The sequence below is a fragment of the Bombus huntii genome, chromosome 13 (genome assembly GCF_024542735.1).
Source record: "Bombus huntii isolate Logan2020A chromosome 13, iyBomHunt1.1, whole genome shotgun sequence".
In the NCBI taxonomy this organism is placed as follows: Eukaryota; Metazoa; Arthropoda; class Insecta; order Hymenoptera; family Apidae; genus Bombus; species Bombus huntii.
Genome location: NC_066250.1, coordinates 3,189,771 through 3,203,028, shown reverse-complemented (window position 1 = coordinate 3,203,028; position 13,258 = coordinate 3,189,771). Strand labels below are relative to the sequence as shown.

Sequence of the window (13,258 nt, the reverse complement as noted above, 5' to 3'; positions counted from 1 at the left end):
GTATGGGATATTTCGAATATAACGGTTTATTTCGGTGAAAATTGCAACATCGTCGATTCGACTGTAGCTGTAAATCACTCGGTAGCTAACTTACAACCGAGCTTAACTGACCCATACTGCTTATAGCGTGCTTCATTAGCGTTCGGTTCGTGGAAACCATTTCTAAGACGACCGTAGCAACCGCAAGCGTCGGGGGATTTCTGCTTCGAGCGCATCGTAAAGCGATTATATTCAGCACGTAGCAATCGCGTCGAACATTTTCATCTGCTTAAGTACTCGCGTTATTTCTCAAATGAGACTGCGGTCGATCTTTCTTGTTGAGATACATAGTCCAGATGCAATCCCTTAGGGATGGGGTTAAGGAGAAACAAACGAAGCATGCACAGATTCGAGAAATTGTTATAAAAGTCAAAGTGACACGGAAGACGATCAACTAATTGTTTTCAACAATGTATACTCGTTTTACACTTTTTTTTGCAATTGCTCTCTTTTTAATTTGTAATCGTTTATAATCGTAAACGTGAATCAATAGAATAATTCATTCTTATATATTTAATATATTTTGATAAATGTAATTCTAATTGTAAGTCGTTTAGAATCGAGTAAAGTACGATGCGAAGGAAATGATTTAAAGGATACACGCAGACAAAGAAATATTTCTCTCGACTATTCTGTTCAGCGAACCCGTTAGTCTCTGTCAAGTTGTATTTGGGGCATAAACGGCCTTACATTGGCAAAGTCACTTATACTAGAATGAACGTGCGGATGCTGATAGCGGTTCGCAGAATTGCTGCTAAGTCAATGTCCCTCTAATCGAGTTAACGGCATATGTTCCTTAATCTGCTGTCTATTAATGCTGATTTAACAATGTCGGAGCACAGTCGTCTGTAGAAGGCGGATAAGCCAGCAGCATGGTATTACTGCAGATCAGGCCATTAGTTAGGACAGGATTGTTAATTGTGCGAATTATACCTACCCCTATCAATGTTTACTTGATCGAACATTCGCTTAAAAGCAACGTAACCACTTGAACTATAGTCGCTGTATAAGAACCGAAAATTGTTGGCTGGCTTTATAGCTATGAGATACTTTCATTAGAGGAAAGCGACTAAATGTGGGGTAATCTTTCTAATATGGAATAGTGCACTTAACATGGAATGGGGCTATCTTTTTAAATCTGACAGATGAATATCTTTCAAGCGGCTATAAGCGACTATGTCACTCATTCGTTTTAGTACGGCACACGTTGTGTTTCATAAGTCGATCTTACGTTGATGTGGTAGGATCGTTTTATCTTGTTTCTGTTCGAAATCTTTCAACGGTATACGCTTTGTGTAAATTTGACGTGTTTTTTCGCATTTGTTACTATTTTATCATACTTATTTGTGTCTGTTGTTGTTTGCTGATATATTTACTTGCGCGTGATAATTGACGAGTGAAATATTTATGAGCCGAACATCGTGTTTGTAAGATTCCAAATATATTATAGATACCCAGTAGTAATCTAATTATGGAATATTTCATATTTAGATCACTTCTTTCTTATAGGTTATTTTATTTATAAGATACTAGGACACATAAGATAGTCCTTCTAGAATAAGGAGAAATCAGCAAGAAAGGAGACTATGGACGAAAAAAATAGCCATGAAAGTGGTTTGAGACAAGAAAAACAGCAAACCACTTTCAAGTCACGAGAACCACCTTATTTCGACTTTGTGAGAAAAGACAGCCATTTTTTAACGTAATTCCTTCAAAATGTGATTTTATCACCAAGAAAAAAACAAGATAAGAAGGATAGAACTACTTTTTGATGACATTCGAAATATAAAATTTCTAATATTATATTTGACGCGGCCTATTGATAATTGCGTTACGTACGATGATTCTTAGAATGTGAAATTTCCTGTATTCTATTCGACAGTTCTCGATTGATACTTTTAAACAGTTGATTGACATTTTGACGAATCAAATGGCATTCTATAATCCGATCTCATTACGCACTACGATTCGAGAAAAAATTAATAAGCCAATATGGCAATTACCGCGGAGGAAGCTATGCCGCCGTTAATTTGATTAAATTAATGATACTTCGACTGAAATTGGCATGATTCTGCAAACAGGAGTACAACATGCGATGGCGGCAGCCACCAGTACATATTAAGTTTTGATGGGACATTACGCTGAAGTTTAAACCGTGTTAATCATTCAATTAACATCAAACATAAACGCCACCGGATCGTAAACTACTTTGACGATCCTCTAATTTAACTTACCCCGTGTCTTTTTTTCCTTTTCAGTCTGAATATGGACTCACGGAGGATCAAGTGGCCGGTAAGTGGATCTTCGATATCAACTTTACCATTCACGCTTTCCTTATCGCGTAGTAAAATGATTTTAACGCTTCGTACCTCTGAATACCAAAAGTGAAAGCGAGAGATATTCTCGTTCGTTTAATATCGTGCTTCGAAAACTTTCCAACCGAGAATTCAAGTGTCTGTGAACGTACCGTACGTTAACGAGTAGAACGGAGTTTTTCACACGCATAATGCGTTTCCCCGGCACTCGACGTTTCACAAATTAGAGAAGCTGTTGATGATTTCCGTTCCAGGGAACGTGAAAAATTACTCGCTTGTATACAAAAGCGTGGTTTAATCTTGCCTCGGAGTGACGCGGCTATTAAATTAATCTGTGCCGAAGTATTTTACGTCTATGCTGTCGTTCGTAATTCTCGAAAATGCCCACATTTTCCTCATTTTCGCAAATTAATAACTGGAAGCACTGCTACCTTCTTGTAGAATCAGAATGTAGCTTAGTTTATCTGTATATAGTAGGAGTGCGTACATTCGCGTGTCACGACTGAATTAAATCTGCTCTTGTTCGTTTCGTATGTTCCAATTACTATTGACAATATGTTTCCGCACCTCCAATATTTCAGGGGGTCCAAATTTCGTCCCCGGGCCTAATTTAGTCCTTTCATCAATCTTATTTTTTACTATTATTTGTATTAGCTTTTATAAAAGAATTATTACGGATCCTCGTTATTAAGTGTTCGACGTAATTATACAAATTCCCTCGGATTAAGAAATCGACTTGCTTTTGGATAAATGTCAAGGAAGGTTTTAGCGGAACGAAATTTGTATCTAATCCTAGTGTCATATACACGTGTACGGAGTCTTTTAAAGCGATTTTGAAATCGCGTTAAACGAAGACGATGTAGCAATTTCTTTAATCGCGTATTCACAGTAATTCGAAAGTGTGCAAATAGTTATGAGCGGTAGACTGTATAAAGCCACGGGAAGAGGTCGTCTAATTTGTGAAAGTAGCCTTACGTAAGTACATATCCTGTCACTCGAGCTGGTACGTGTTGCATAAAAGATCGTATTTTGGTCTCACGTGACTGCGATCATTGGCCTTGTGGTTGATTCCTCGGCGACGAGGAGCTTTTAGAATTTTTTGCGATGGCACGCGAGCGAGATATCGTTGATTGCGGCGCCTGGGAAACGACTGAAAGAGAAATTGCCCACTCGTTTATGCACATTAATGTATCGTCTGGTGTTTACGTGGTGATAAACGCAAGGTGAATGCAGACCGATCTATGCGGCAAACGATAAGATCAAACGGCGACGTCTAGAAACTCTTATTTGCCGGCTGCATACACGTTCTCGCCTACTTCAGCTATAATCTGCCGGACTTTTATGAATCGTGATACGTATTTGTTTCCTCGCGTGATTTATCGTGCAGCTAACGGAGCAATCGCTCGCTCTATAATTAAACGGCGAACCCGACGTTTACCAACTCCATTTTCCCAAACTGGATTCCATCGGTATGTCAGACGACGATCGTGGTTTTTCTCGTGGTCCATTTTTATATCGGGTGTCTCGCTAGTCACGATACAACCGACAAGAAGACGATTTTACCCGAACAGATAGATTCGGAGACGTGGAATAAAATTTGTTCGTGGAAAGTTTGGTCTTCGAAGAAATCTAACTAATTAATTTCGACGTTAAGAAATAAAAAGAGCACGAACTAAAGAGAACCACAGAGCTGTTTTTTGATCGGTGACGAGGATGTGCATTAACATCCACGAGATTCGAGGACACTCTTTTAAATCCGCTTGTTGTTTGACAAACATTCAGCGAAAAAAGAAGAAATAACACGAGGAACACGGTCGTTCGTGTTTAGCTTCGCGATACGCTTGCTTTCATTTCGACGTCCTTCGAGTTTCCTGATTTTCCAACTTCCGCTAGAAAAATGTGGAAGTTCGATATGCCGTTGTCATCTGCAGATAGAAAAGCTGTGTATCGAGCCAGAGGCAAACACTCTCTTGATGAATGAATGCGAGAAAGGAAAGGGACAGTAAATAGACGAAATGGGTCGGATAAAAGGTAAACGCGCAACAATGGCGATGGAAGCATTGTCTCGCGTAGATGCGCTGATGAATCAAACAAGACTACTTTAACGAACGCATAGACTCGTAAACTATTCACGACCCTCTTGTCGCGCGTACATTTTTACCACACGGTGCCCGGTCCGGACGTTGTGAAAATTTATAACATCTCCGACGAGTCCGCCGTGGCTGGCCACTTGCCCGAAGCTCGCGCGATCTCAGCTAGCTTTGCACGACTTGTAACGCGTGACCGAACATACACACGTACATACACATACAGACCGCTGTTGATTAATAGACATCTAAATCCACGATTTCTCAACAATACGACGACAGGGAAAAGCATTTGTTGTATATCGTTTTATTGCCAAATTTCCGCCAAAGTTTTTCGTCCGTCGTTATTTACGGCTCGGTTGGACGACCCCTGGAATTTCTACAGAAATCGTCGCATCGAAAACGCAGGAAAAGAGAGAGAGAGGCAGGGAGAGAGAAATTATTTTCGTGCTTGAAAACTGAATTCCAGATGCATTCCAATCTCGAAAGTGCCGTAGGAAAACGAGACTAAAAGCATGTATAACGTTCGATTCAATCAAACGGAATCTGTTAAAGAGAAATGCAACGCGTCGAAGATGACACTTGATCTCTCGGTTGCGCTGACAGTTTTAATATTAAGAAGGGAAAACGATCGAGATCAGATCGTTTGATAGACGATGATCGATCAATTTTCATCAACGACGAATTAACGCGCGATTTATTACTTCAGAATTCAAGGAAGCGTTCATGCTCTTTGACAAGGACGAAGATGGCACTATCACTATGGCGGAACTTGGCGTGGTTATGCGATCTTTGGGACAGAGGCCGTCTGGTAAGTGAATCGTTACGTTATTTGAAGAATGGAAATATTCGGTACAATATCAACCACGTGCCATCCACGTGTATCAAGGTAGACACGATCTGGCTAGAAGCCACGAACTGACGAAAAGCTATCCACTCGCGGCCGAAATATATAACGGTAATCTAAACCGCCAACCCAACCGCTGTATTGTCTATTAGCTAGTAACGCAAAAAGATGCTTCATGAAATTCTATACAGTCAATTCAATGACTGTTTTGTTTTGACATTATGAGCAGCGAAATACAAAGTGTGAGCAACATGTGTCACTTCACAGTTTCTTTCATTTGTATCGTTTCAAGTTTTCTATCACAGTGGGGTACAGCACGTGTATTACAACCTCTAGTTTTATATAAAACGTAACATAAAATATGGTATGCAATTTTCTAGTTAAAATATATCTTGTCAATGATAAAATACTTTTTCGTGATGATACATGTTTCGATATATGTTAAAAAGAACAAAACTCTAGGGACAATTAATTCTAATATATCCCGCTATCATCGCAGTATATCTTATAAAATAGCACTTAGCTCTCGATGAACGTTTAATATTAGGAATAGTAACGTGGTTTTTAAACGCTTGTCAATTGTACGAGTGCGAAGCTGGCACGAAGAGTTTGAAGCGTAACGCAAACTTCTCGAAAGCGGTTCTTGCTAAATTAATATCCCGGGCGACAGTTTGAAGGTTTTCTAAAGACGACGAGAGTTAAATGGTAGAATTCCCGAAAACTAGGCTGTGACAAGAGCTTAGGGAAAATTACCTTTCGGCCGATCCTAAGTCAGAAACTGTAACGATTAGGCGCACGTGCAGACGCGAGTAATTAACTACACGTCGAGTTCTTCTGTCTCTGCTCCTCGCCGGATCTACAAGGGAAATTAAATGTCTTCCACGAGACGACGATGAATGCATTACACGCAGGAATTAGAAAGAGGACATGGAGAAAATCGCATGTCGCGTTTAAGCGACAATTAAAGAGCTTAGAACACGAATGATCTATGTCTATGTTTGTCTCTTTTTAAGAAAACAAAAGGTTACTCTGGAATTGCTCAACTTTTCTAACAAACCGTTCTTCGTCATATTGCGTAACTGCTATAAGTTATAATTATATTACAGAAGAATTGTATCTAAATCGTGAAATCCTGAAACCTTAATAAAACTAGTTCTCGTAGAATCACTTGATTTTTATTCGATGATAAGCTTGGACATAGATTATTTTTCATAATATGCTTATTCCATCATGCTGAGAATATCTCGCAAACGGAATATATCTTCTGAACAGTAGTCGTTTCTATTGTAGACAGAATTCAATTATTTTAAATTTTTCAACGAGATAACTTCTTGGTATCAAAAGAACGTTCACGAAACTTTATATTTGACCGATTTCTGATTTTATAGAAACAGAATTACGAGATATGGTGAACGAAGTGGATCAAGATGGCAATGGTACCATCGAGTTCAACGAGTTCCTGCAGATGATGTCAAAAAAGATGAAGGGTGCCGATGGAGAAGACGAATTACGCGAGGCATTCAGGTATTTCAAAGTTCTAGAAGGTTGAAAATACTCTTGTAGGCCTATGTGAATATTAAGAGTGAAACTTGTGTGTCTCAGAGTATTCGACAAAAACAACGACGGCCTGATCTCATCGAAGGAGTTGCGACACGTAATGACGAATCTTGGAGAAAAATTATCGGAGGAAGAAGTGGATGATATGATCAAAGAAGCGGATTTGGATGGCGACGGAATGGTGAACTATGAAGGTAATTTATTCTCCTTCGATATTAACAAGCTATTCATACTCGTTTTCTATCGTATCTAGCTAAATCTACTTAGCAAATATTTAATCAAAGACAAGTCTGCCATTTATCTAACGTAGTACGTGTATGCATGTATAGCCTATTGTATCCAGAAAATATAATTCGATGGCCACAAACTGCATCGCATGACTCATCATAAAATCATTGACTTTTGAAATGAATTCAATTTTATCGTCTACGAAATCGTCTCGCTCGCAAAGACACGATGTGTTCACAGAATTTGTGACAATCCTGACGTCGAAGAATTAGTTCGATGGCCATGGATCGGACAAGAAGCTATCCAGCTGCCGGAAGTCTTCGTCGAAGAATAGAATCAAATCCCCGAAATCGTAACAAGATGGTCATCCTCTCGAACTCCGCCATCGGAGACGTCGATGAAAAGTCGTGAAACTAACAATGTGGGAAAGTAGCTGAAAACTCTTCGAAGCTCATAAAATATAAAATACCGATGTATCTTTGATTCGACAAGGAAGACGAGCAAGCCCGGGTTCAATCGATTCACGTGGCTCGTAGCTCTTTTCCCGCATGAGGGTAAGTCATATCGGAAGACTGATGAAAACTGTGTCTCGAGCGATGGAGTAATGAGCGATGTTTGACGATGGTGGAAAGTTTGTAAGAAAGGTGGAGAGAGTGTGAGTAAAGGAAACAGCAATGTGACTTCCGCAGTTGTACACGCATACACGCATACACACCTCGCTCCTTCGAATTAATTTTACAAGTATAAGTTAGCGAAATGACATTATACGTGAAAACGAGTGAGGTGCTCGCTCCCGAAACAATCAACTGAGCTTCGTTTAGCGTTTACCTACCTACTATCTATACTCTCTATTAATGCTATACAACGTCGTTATTGATATTGTTAGGAATCAATCGATCCTTCTCCATCCTTCGCCGATCTCATTTACACGATACTACTGGCATGACGATCTCGTTCAACAGCGAATCGCTATCGATGGCCTAAAAATTGTACCGTAGAATCGCACGCAATGTTGATGCGATACGTGGCATCGAAAAGTACAAACGGTATTAGACCGAAGTCGTCTTGTTCGTTACATCAAAAGAAGTTACGCTGTTGGGACATATTTGCTACATGTTGCTAACTTGATATTTGAGGGGTGCATCGGTCGAGACAATTTTAACGTAACGCATTCGATCGATATGGACGTGTGCCGGGATTGGAATGTAGCGAAGTTTTTGAATACCGAAGAATACCACAGTGAAACGATCGAGTAACTCGTCATTCCTCTTCACTTCTGTCGTTCGATCGGTATTGTTCCTCCAATTTTTGTAGGTTCGCTTGTAAACGAGACGAATCCTCCCGGCTCGTTGTCGAGTCGGATTTTAAACATTAATTGTCATAAACATTCTGGCCGCGGGACTCGACGCGAGATAGCTCTATAACGATCTGTCTTCAAATTTAGATGAGTGTCGTTGGCAAGTAGATTAGTTTTAACGATGATATACTCTCGATGGCAGAATTTTTAGACGCATGTTATGGCGACATGCCAAAACAGTCGCTGGAAAGCAAGAATCAAAGCAACAGTAGCGGATTTTCCTTAAATGTAAAACACCAATCGTAGGGATTCCTCGATCCTTAATTTTGTCGAAGAAACTTTTGTACCAAATCTTTCTCATTTTCCTTTTTCTCTCGTTTCTTCTTTCCTTTTTCATTTTTTTTTTTTTTTTTTTTTTTTTTTAAGCTCGAACAAAGAGCTGAGAATCTCGTGAGTGTACCGCTCTTGTTGTTAGTCCCGAATTCTAGATTTTCACCCATGTCGGCTCTCCTATACCAAACACCGTCCGCCTGAAACCTCGACATTCTCACCCACCCACAGGCCAACTGTACTACGTCGTGCACCTTTAGATCCTTAAGATAGGACAGCCACAGCCGTAGATCGCGATACAGGATAGTTAATTAGCGCATAGAGGAAGTACACCTAATAAATGATGCATTATACACATACCTATTATATATACCTATACATGGTGTTACTACCGGAAATACTTGAAGTAACGTTATTATGGATATTCATATATATATTTAGTATATACTTATACATACATACGTACGTACATATATTATATATACATATACACGTTAGCGACGTACGTCGGTGGTATACTGGCATTGATATTTTTATGGTTTTAAAAAAAATACAACAACAAGAACAAATATTAGTGTCAGAAAGAGCGACAGAACGAAAGAGAGCGAAAATGTGAGCGTGAGTGAGCGAGAAATAGGAGTGAAAGAGAGCGAGAGAAAGAAATATCGGTTGGTCGGTCGAAGCGCGGAAAAATGAAGCGCGTGTACATAAACGAAACATTGAAACGGAAGATACGGATAAACGGGATAAAATAAATAAGGGGAGCTCTTATAAGCGTGTTATTACAAAAGGTGATTCGTTTTATCCTTAAGGATGCGTGTCGAAGGATGGTATGCGAATATTACTATTGTTATCGTTGGTAATCGTTGGTCACACGAAGCGGTGATTTCACAAACGTACACACAACATACACATAGAGATAGACAATAAATTCTGTTCTTTAATTAAGTAACACGCATATAGTTACATTGCGTTGTTCGGCTCGACCGCTGGGTAGGTAAGCTACAGATCTGCAAACACCGTATAACGCGATTAGAATTTGGGAAAGGTTATTTTCAGAGAACTCGATGTGCTTACCTAATTATGCGATCGTCCTTTTTGGCTGCCTCATGCCGTTGCCTTACGGTGAAAAGATTAATATTTGCCATAAAAAAGGGAAATTTTCATAAAACGTTGCAGCTTCTTAACATTTCGATTGCTTCGATTTTAAGTTTCATCATTTTTGTCTAATATTTTTCCCCTTTTCGGCTCTTTCATCTTTCCTTATTACCGATGAAAGTTAAGCTCCTCTGGGTTGAATACGTTCGATCTACGTTTTCAACCGTCTGACATTGGCGTGATGCAAAGCTACGCACAACGTAATTGAAAAAGCCGCGGACTATGCAAACTGCAAAAAGGAGGATATAAGGAAACTATAACATGCAAACATAAAACAAGACGCTTCGACAGTTACAACATAAAAAGAGCTCTATAAGTCGACAAAAAATAGTAATGTATAACGTCCCGAAGACAATATCTTTAACGATTTTATTAAAGGAAGCTATTCGAGATTTACCTCGAGAGAAGGCCTACGTTTTGCCACGTGTGTCCGAGACGATAGATTGTAGAAAGATTGTCAAAGAAAAAGAGAGAGAGAGAGAGAGAGAGAAAGGGTGAGAGCGAGGATGAAATGATAGAGAAACGAGAAGTTTTATGATGCAGGAGTTACGAGAAAGGTGCTGTTTAGTTTAAACATTGTCGATCTTTTTCCTTTACAATTATTATGCTTTTATCCTACTTGAATCAGTGCACTTTCTGTTACATCTATTTTGCAAACACTCAAATCCTTTCCCTTTTAACTTCTCTACATACTTCGTTCATTATACACTTATTTCACGGACTATATGATATTTTTGTTGAAAGATTGCGACGAATGGATCGGTTCATTTGGATTTATGAGATGCACGAAATTTCACTGCACCCCATGAGTTATTATTTCGACTTTCCGTCTTAGAGGAAAATTATCTATAAGAATATCAACAAATGCTGAACACAAGTACAAGGAATCGTCAATATCTGTATATATCACTCCCAAAAATCGTAGCCGAATCAGAGACCTTGAGATCGCTGGGTCGATCGCCACATTGGTTCGAGCATGGAATAAAAGAGAAACTTGCAATTCTCCATTGGGAGTGTTTTCATTTTGCAAGGCGACACTAAACGCACACTTGTCACGCGCGCTGTAATAGGTACCTCTTTCATTAATACAGATCACTCACGGTCTCACTAGGTCTCTGATTGCCTGCACGGTTCTTTTACTTGCGAACTTATCTCGCCATAAATCTCTGTGGCAATAAATATCCTACTTTCCCCCTCCCGGAAGATGCATTAACTCCGCTTTGCAAATCGCACTATGCAAGAAATCCTTTTGATTAAACCTCCGAGTACAGAGCTGTTTCTGATATGCCTTTAACCCTTAAAAGCTATTATTATTAAAGAAAAATTTCACCCTTGTAGATCTTTTTTATTTTAAGAATCAATAAATTCAACGATACAAATTAGTAAATCGATAATTTTTGATTACTCGATGTTAGACGAAAAAAGGGAAAAGATTATTGTTCATAACGATTATAAATAACATTGCGAGATACAGAAACTAGCATGGTCATTAAATTTGATCAATGATAGCTTTTAAGCGTTAAAATATTTGTTTCACGCGGGAGTGGCGACAAGTATTATAACGACAGACAGCCCAACCCTATCATGATTATCGAAAAGTATTTTTATAGAATACTCTTCGAGCCAGATATTTACATCGCGTTATATTCTATTCTATATATTATATTACATTAACATCAATGTATACGTGCGTGTACAAATTGTATATCATATTATATCATCCTACTCTGCTGGCAGATTTCATTGTAGTTATTATGCGTCCGAATGACGAGCCGGCAACGTTTGTATTCGTCGCGAGACGGCAATTATGCGTTAAATTGATTATATATAAATCGTCCTTAAGAGGAATATGCAAGTCTTCCTTCATTTTAATCTGCACTATTCGAAGTTGGAGGATGTTCGTAGGATTTAGTTGTACGGCGTACCTGCTGATTGCGTTGTGTCCTCTGAGGGTGTGTGTTACTTCTACCCGAAATTATTTCCGGATAAAATCGCTCAACGACGATATTCTGTGTGTTTTTTGAACACCCGATAAGTCGAAATATTGATTCGCCTAATCGTGGTCGTGTAAATCTGTAGATCAGAGCCGCGACACGTTAGAGAAATACTCGAAGACTAATCTAACTGAATAAGCCGTGTTTTGTTTTACGATGAACGTTTCGAAAATTCTAAGAATAATTGTAAAAGTTCCACTTCATTTTATACTTGACAAATTTTTTTAGGAAATTATAAAAAATTTATCTTTGCTTGTTTTATTCGTATCGATCCTATGGTACTAATAGAATTTGAGAATGGCGTGGCAACACGAGATGTTCGAAATAGATACGCTTGTGTGTTATAATTTATATTGTGAACATGTGTCTATATTTTAAACGAGTAGTTGCGTTTACGTCGGAAGTAGACTGCGAGCGAACCGTAACATTTTCATAGAGGTTTGATACAGTCGAAGTTAAAATTGTTATAGTCGAGAGTTGCATAGGATCCCTTTGTTTCAGAAAGATCGAGAGAATCTCAAAGATCCAGATTCTATGGATTAATTTCATCTGTCCTCTTCCTAAAATCCTATGCATTTCTTCGAGTCCTTCGCTTTGGTTGATTCCAGTTGTTCTAAAGTTTGCTAAAGTTTCTCAAAAAGTTTTTTCAATACTCGCAGTACATTATAAACAATGTCCGTAATCGAACTTAAGGAACGCGTGCTTGTGGCTTTTTACGAACAATGTGAAACCGGAGCCACATGAAGAATGATCAAGGACCGCGTAAAAGAACAGGGGAAACGAAAACTAGTTGATATCAAACGAGTTGAATGATGCAAAGGTAATCAAATAAATATATGTACATTGCTAGATACGAAAAAAAGAAACCTCATTAACTTAGGTGTATAATAATTGTAATCGTTAAATAAGTGTAACTATGTTGTACTAGTCATGAGACCGTCTCGTATCTTGATAAGCAACAGTAAGTCGTTGTACTCGAGAGATTCGGACTGTTGTTACGACGAGGCGGTTTCTCGGATCGGTTGTTTGTTAGTGTAATTAAATATATATATTTTTCATCCATTGGCTGACGTAAAAGTACCCGCGCTTCGCAATGAGATCGAGAAAGATTATGAAGAATGATTTAAATAAAAAAAAAAAGACAAGTGAACCGATTGCGTGCATTACTCGCAAAAAATTATAAAAATCGAAGCATTTAGATACCGATTGCATCGTTGAAGCCCGGAAGATTCACGATTCGTTGATTAGAGAATTTCTTGATCGAGAAGATTTGGAATTGCATGATCGTGCAACGCTTTTCCTAGGTTCGGAGTTCGTTACGTGCCATCGTTTAAAGGGTACATAAAAAACGGTCAGGAGCAAATGACATTAATCAAAGTGTCAGAGATAATGACAGAGACTTCCAA

The 13,258-nt window shown here is 38.8% G+C and overlaps 1 protein-coding gene across 8 annotated transcripts in view; it reads left to right on the top strand.

Annotated features, from left to right (window-relative positions):
• The window catches only part of LOC126872487 (neo-calmodulin-like), an 83,291-nt gene extending 70,294 nt beyond the window's left edge, over positions 1-12,997 (top strand). For 7 of the 8 annotated variants that reach the window (XM_050632510.1, XM_050632512.1, XM_050632513.1 and 4 more), the window contains 5 exons: positions 2,298-2,331; positions 5,151-5,252; positions 6,677-6,812; positions 6,891-7,039; positions 7,314-12,997. In XM_050632510.1, coding sequence (XP_050488467.1) covers positions 2,298-2,331; positions 5,151-5,252; positions 6,677-6,812; positions 6,891-7,039; positions 7,314-7,345 — 453 coding nt within the window. In that variant the 3' untranslated portion in view covers positions 7,346-12,997. Of the gene's footprint in view, positions 1-2,297; positions 2,332-5,150; positions 5,253-6,676; positions 6,813-6,890; positions 7,040-7,296 lie in introns of all 8 variants that reach the window. The other variant, XM_050632509.1, reaches the window with a different exon arrangement.
• The last annotated feature ends 261 nt before the right edge of the window (positions 12,998-13,258 follow it).